Raw genomic sequence first — 6,441 nt, forward strand, 5'->3', positions numbered from 1 at the left:
AACCTTAAGGCAATCCAAACTGTTTATAACTTCAAAAAAAAAAGGTTACGGAAAAACTTTTATGTTTAAATAAAAATTCTTTAAGCAAAGCCCTGGGCTTGGAATTATATTTTCCAGGGAGCGATGAATTTTGATAATTGATCGCTGTTGTTAGTAGTTTTGATTAGATGTTGGGTGAATTTCAAAGCAATGGCAACCTCTTTATTACAAAATTTAGATTTTATCTTCTGACCTAAAGTCTCTGGTTAAACTACTGTACTATGCAGTTGGGCTGCACTACGCTATCACTCATCAAAATTACTTTCACTTCGGGAAAATATAATTTCAAACTGGCGAGAAGATTACAGACTGAGGGTGGGTTAGGAGCACAATCAGACCCTTGAATGTGCAATGTGGGGTAGTAATTGGGAATGCCATTGACGGTTTGTAATCTTCTACGAGGTTTTCGAAAACCAACAGGGCGCGTGCACCGGGTTGCGGATAGGAGCAAAGGGAGATCAATAGCATCTACTTAAAATAATAGAGCAAAAAGCCGTTCCATGATTAGGTAATGTTTAGCGATCTTCTATGGTGTTCTAGTACTATAAAATTCTTTACTCACTGTGAATTCTGGCCTTGATAATATCAATAGTGATAAAAACATAAAATAATATCTAATATTTAATAAGTACAATGTAGCTTCAATGTAGTAATAAATGAAATAAAATCAATTTTCTATACTTGACAAGGTTTTGAAGACAATCAATGAGTGAAAGAACTACCTATTAGAAAAGCCACATCAGCTAAGGCTATACATATACAAATGTTGGACATAGGGTCATGGCGAGCATTCGGTATGTATGTCTATGACTGATTCTTATCTAATAGGGGCACTAGAAGACCACGCGGACAATTTCGAAACAAATTATTTTTATACATCGGTCTTACGATCCGAAAGGCTCAGCTATGCTGCAAAGTTTTTGTAAGCTATTCATTACTACTGTTTAATTGTTTATAATTCTAACAAAACTACAGAATTAACTCATTACTAATCACTGTTCCTATATTCTTTTTTTTCTCTCCTTCTTATCTGTTGCATGATTATGAGCATCACTAATATAATGCATGAGCATGCACAATAAGAATAATTTCAGGATTGAAAGCAGTACATGGATACCTGGATAGAATAGCTTCGAAAATGATGGTCAAAATAGAATATTTCTGGTCAGGGAAGTATCATCATCAAGGGTACGTAATTTTTTTCCATTATTACCTAATAGATTACACAAACAAATGAACTAATAATATCAAATATTTTTTATATAAATCAGCATCGTCAATCAGTGCAAAAACAGATAAAGTTTGTAAAGTTATCACCATCGATTGAATTGCGCTCTTTATAGTAATTTTCAATCAGTATCAAAATCTCCTAAAGCGTCGCATCGTGCCATCAGCAGCCCTTTGCATCATTCTCATATTGTTATTATTTTGTTGTTTATAAAATTTCTAGAAAACGATCAGCATACTCTTTCTTACTTGTACAATGGCCGATCTATCTGAAATTTTAATAAGTCAAATCATCTATCTGAAATTTTAATAAGTCAAATCAAACTTCAAAACTCAAATTAAATTGCTGTCAGCACATTTACATTTTGCAGCATTAATCGCATTACTGTGTCAAGTCTTCTCCAATTCCCTATACCCTACCCCAACCCTTCTTATCCTTTCCGATGGTGTTCAAGTGGTCCGCATAGACTATTACGGCCATTACCTATCCCTTCCCCCGGCTTTGGACTGACTTGCGCTCTCATTGCCCCACCAAACGCTGCAAAATGAACATGAAAATGAAATGAAATAAAAATTCTTTAAGCAAAGGACATTGCCGACAGGATATCATTTGAATAAAATCAATCTATGTCAAACTGTTGTTTGTCGGTTTTGCCACTGTGAACTAGAGACCGCACAACATTTGCGCTGTGACTGTCCAGCGTAATATGGACGTAGAAGATAATATTTCAATAAGGTCAATCTAAGTCCTTGTGAAATTAGGTTAGAAAATCCCAATCTGAGTGTTCGTTGCATTCTAAGAATCATACCGGATTGGAGTACTTCGCATCATCAGTCAAAGGCATTTACCCCAAATGGTAATCCGTCGTCTTGAAAGAATGCTAATTAAATAGGGGTATACCACAATAGATCAACTTCATGGTCGCAATGGTTCAAATCCCTAAAAAACTGAAAAGCATTGTCATTTTATGGTCTTAAAACAAGCAGTCGCGTAATGCATCCATTATGCCATTAATTTCCCTAGATCGAAAATAAACATTTGGACATTAGAGGGTCATTTTTGAAAAAAAAAATCCAGAGGAGGGAGAGAGTGAACGTTTGTGACTAAATACGTAATTGATGGATGAACCATACGTTTTAATAATCAAAAGCGTTCTGCTTTACAATATCTTGGCTTTTGTTAATTATTTTTTAATTTAAAGTATAGCTTGAAGGTATTCGAATTCATATACATATTGCCCTGAGCATAGGTACTTTTGCCGCAAGACTACGCTTTTTACTGTATGTCGATCCAAAAATATCAACGATTTCTTCTTATTTTACATATGTTCACAGCACTTTGGAATATCACGATTGTGTTTCTGTTAACGCACGTTGCCAACGCATTTGCGACCAATGGGATCGTCTAGGAGCATTGACGCAACACCGTCGCCAAGGCTTGGATGAGGCCGAAAGAATTCTAGAGAAGATCGACTTGCTGCACTTGGAATTCGCCAAACGAGCTGCTCCTTTCAACAATTGGCTCGATGGAGCCCGCGAGGATCTTGTCGATATGTTCATCGTACATACGATGGAGGAAATTCAAGGTTTGATTCAAGCCCACGACCAATTCAAGGCAACTCTGGGCGAAGCAGATAAGGAATTCAATGTAATCGTCGGCTTGGTTCGTGATGCTGAAGCTATTGTCAAACAAGAGCAGGTTCCTGGAGGCCTTGTTAATCCTTACACTACGCTGACTGCTGATGCAATTAGCCGTAAATGGTCTGAGGTACGCGCTTTAGTACCACAACGCGACCAAACATTGGCTAATGAACTGCGCAAGCAGCAGAACAATGAAATGCTGCGCCGGCAGTTTGCCGAAAAGGCCAATGCTGTTGGACCTTGGATCGAACGTCAAATGGATGCCGTAACCGCTATTGGCATGGGTATTTCTGGATCACTTGAAGAACAGTTGCACCGTTTGAAAGAATATGAACAAGCTGTATATGCTTACAAACCCAGTATTGAAGAGCTGGAAAAGATTCACCAAGCTGTGCAGGAATCTATGGTCTTCGAAAATCGATACACACATTACACCATGGAAACTTTGCGTGTTGGATGGGAACAACTGTTAACATCGATCAACAGAAATATCAATGAAGTAAGTTTCTTCAACAAAATGGAAAATGCACGATATTCATTTATCTTTATGTAATTTTAGGTCGAGAATCAAATTCTCACTCGTGATTCCAAGGGAATCACACAGGAACAATTGACAGAATTCCGTTCCAGCTTCAACCACTTTGACAAGAACCGCACGGGTCGCTTGGCACCGGAAGAATTCAAATCATGTCTAGTTTCTCTCGGATACTCGATTGGCAAGGATAAACAAGGAGACATGGACTTCCAGCGTATTCTCGCCGTAGTGGACCCGAACAACTCAGGATACGTACAATTTGACGCGTTCCTTGACTTCATGACTAGGGAAAGCACCGATACCGATACTGCTGAACAGGTTATTGATTCCTTCAGAATCCTGGCTTCGGACAAGGTAATATTGCGATAACATCTTGCCAATATCTATCACACAACTCATACACTTTTTTATGTAATAGCCTTACATTCTGCCGGATGAATTGCGCCGTGAGCTGCCACCAGATCAAGCAGAATATTGTATTCAAAGGATGCCACCATACAAAGGACCGAATGCCGTTCCTGGAGCCCTTGATTACATGTCCTTCAGTACAGCATTGTACGGAGAAAGTGATCTGTAATTGCCTCCACAATCCCTTGGGAGATTGTAACATATTGAAAACATTCAGTAAAGCGAAGCAGAAACATCTCCGGTTATATGTTACATGCCATATATTGTGTTAGAAAAAATGACGGAAAAGATCTTTTACGTCATATCGATAACCAACTCTAATAAAACCGGTCACATGTTGTCTGGTGACGCGTTTGTTGAATCAACATCCATCCAATCGACGTGCGAATCAGAATGCCATAATTCGATAAAAAATTACAAGATTAACACAGAGGACTAAGCGTGCGAGTCGAAAAAAAAAATGGAAAATGTAATCCACAAATCAACTATTTATTTTTTATTAGCTATCCACTAAAATTATTTTTTAATAAAATGTGTTTTCGAATCGACAAAACATGTGATTTTATTAAGTACAATGTGAAATATTACAGTAGTCCAAAATAAGTCTGTTCAACTCACCACTCACTTGGCCGCACAAATTGAGTGATAAGGGGGAGATCCCCCAGTGCCGGACAGCACCCAATACCGGACAAAGTCGAAACATTGATAATCATGGTCTAATCCAGTGATTCCCAAAGTGGGCGAATTCGCCCCCCTGGGGGCGATTTTCAGGCTCAAGGGGGCGAAAATTTGTAAAACAGAATTTGGGGGGCGAAAAATCCAGAAGGGGGCGAAAAGGCTAACACGGGAGCATTTGGAAATAATTACTCATAATCTATTTAGGACACACATCTGAAGGTTAATCAATTCCAAACTTAACTAGTTCCAGGAATATTTTACCTGGGATCGAATTATTTCCAATCAGGGTCATTTTAAAATTATGATAGGCTACACTTGATAATTGTCAAACACATATTATGCATTCAGGTTTTTTAATATCATGTGAGTTTCAAGAATGGTCGGTATTTGAGATTTTCACAAGGTCGGACGATTAGTCACAGATAACATTTAAAACACAACATTTTTAAATGTACAAAACATGTAGGTATCTGAGAATTTCAAGAACTTTTTGCAAATGCCCAATATTTTATAGAGGGATTTTTATGTGAGAACTTTGAGGTTAGGAAGCTAATATTTTTTTCGTTGGCAACCAGATGTTTTACAGAAAGAAAAACAGTACCCATTGTGAGGTTTCGGTTGCACTCATTCTTATCTTTTCTTATGGTCAAGTCAATTTAGAGACATTTTTTTCTGGGTGTTAAAAAATACCTTTTTCATATATTGCATTGGAATATGAGTTGAGAAACAATTTCGATTTTTATATATTTGTTCAGTGGTTTTGGATTGAATTAAAAAAAAAATCGTTCTCAGAAACGCCAAACATTTATTTGACAGTTTCAGAAAATTATTGCAGTAATTTTAGAAATAAAAGATAAATCAGTATGAAATCACTATTAACAAATCATCCCACAACTACGCCACAAGTTGGCGCCTATGTATATATTACATTCAAATAGTTTAAACTGGGCCGAACTTGAATCGAAAACTGATTCAGTAGCCTCAGGGGGCGATTTCAGATAAATGTTGGCCTCAAGGGGGCGAAAGTTGAAAAAGTTTGGGAAGCACTGGTCTAATCAAAATGGTGTAGGGGCAATGGGGGCAATATGAACATACGGGGCAATATGAGCCACCCCGGTTTTGACCTCAAAAACAGTGTTTTAATGTCTAGTGTCATTATGATCTGCTAAAGGATGCCTCAAATACCCACCACAATAAAAACCGTAAGAATATTCGTTTGAACACTCGAGATATTTACAAAAATGTACAAATTTGTCCTTCGTCATGAAAAGCTTATAATTTTGGCAGTTTTCAATAAAGCCTATAAGACAATTATATATATAATTCTGGTTAATTTTACCAATCAATTGAAACTTCTGATCATAATGAACAGTTCGTGAACGAAATTAGATTTGTTCGTAAACAAAATTATTGAAAAACAATATATTATTTTCAAGATGAAGGAGCGGGGCAAAATGAGCCACCTAGATTTAAGCAATACAAACGATGTTTTGAACATAAAAATGCATTGCCTAAATATACCAGATTATTTTTTTTACAGCATAGTCATCTTTATGCACCATTACAAGTGGAACACTTTGCTAGAAAATACGTTGAACCAAGTATCGCAATTTAGTACTAGTATAACATGGTCTGTTTACTATGTATTATGTATCTTTAAAAAATAAGCCGCTAAAATCAATAATTTCAAGCAAAGCTAGTAAAATTTCCTTTCCAATAATGTACTCTTCACCACTAACTCTCCTCTATACTGTTTTAAATAAAAATCATTCGATTGAATGAGGTGGCTCATACTGCCCCGTAGGGTGGCTCATAATGCCCCATATGGTTGGTGATCACGTAGAAAAACATGGTTTTCCAAAAAGTTCCTGAAATAATTTGTAAGTTGATGTTAACATTAATTATCGATGTAA

The 6,441-nt window shown here is 36.9% G+C and overlaps 1 protein-coding gene across 5 annotated transcripts in view; it reads left to right on the forward strand.

Moving 5' to 3' along the window:
* LOC5568986 (alpha-actinin, sarcomeric) overlaps positions 1-4,324 on the forward strand; it is a 40,287-nt gene extending 35,963 nt beyond the window's left edge. For all 5 annotated transcript variants that reach the window (XM_021852777.1, XM_021852782.1, XM_021852781.1 and 2 more), the window contains exons 9-11: positions 2,602-3,406; positions 3,467-3,796; positions 3,861-4,324. In XM_021852777.1, coding sequence (XP_021708469.1) covers positions 2,602-3,406; positions 3,467-3,796; positions 3,861-4,019 — 1,294 coding nt within the window. In that variant the 3' untranslated portion in view covers positions 4,020-4,324. The remainder of the gene's footprint in view (positions 1-2,601; positions 3,407-3,466; positions 3,797-3,860) is intronic.
* Positions 4,325-6,441: the final 2,117 nt, after the last annotated feature.

This window comes from Aedes aegypti, chromosome 3 (assembly GCF_002204515.2).
Source record: "Aedes aegypti strain LVP_AGWG chromosome 3, AaegL5.0 Primary Assembly, whole genome shotgun sequence".
NCBI lineage: Eukaryota > Metazoa > Arthropoda > Insecta > Diptera > Culicidae > Aedes > Aedes aegypti.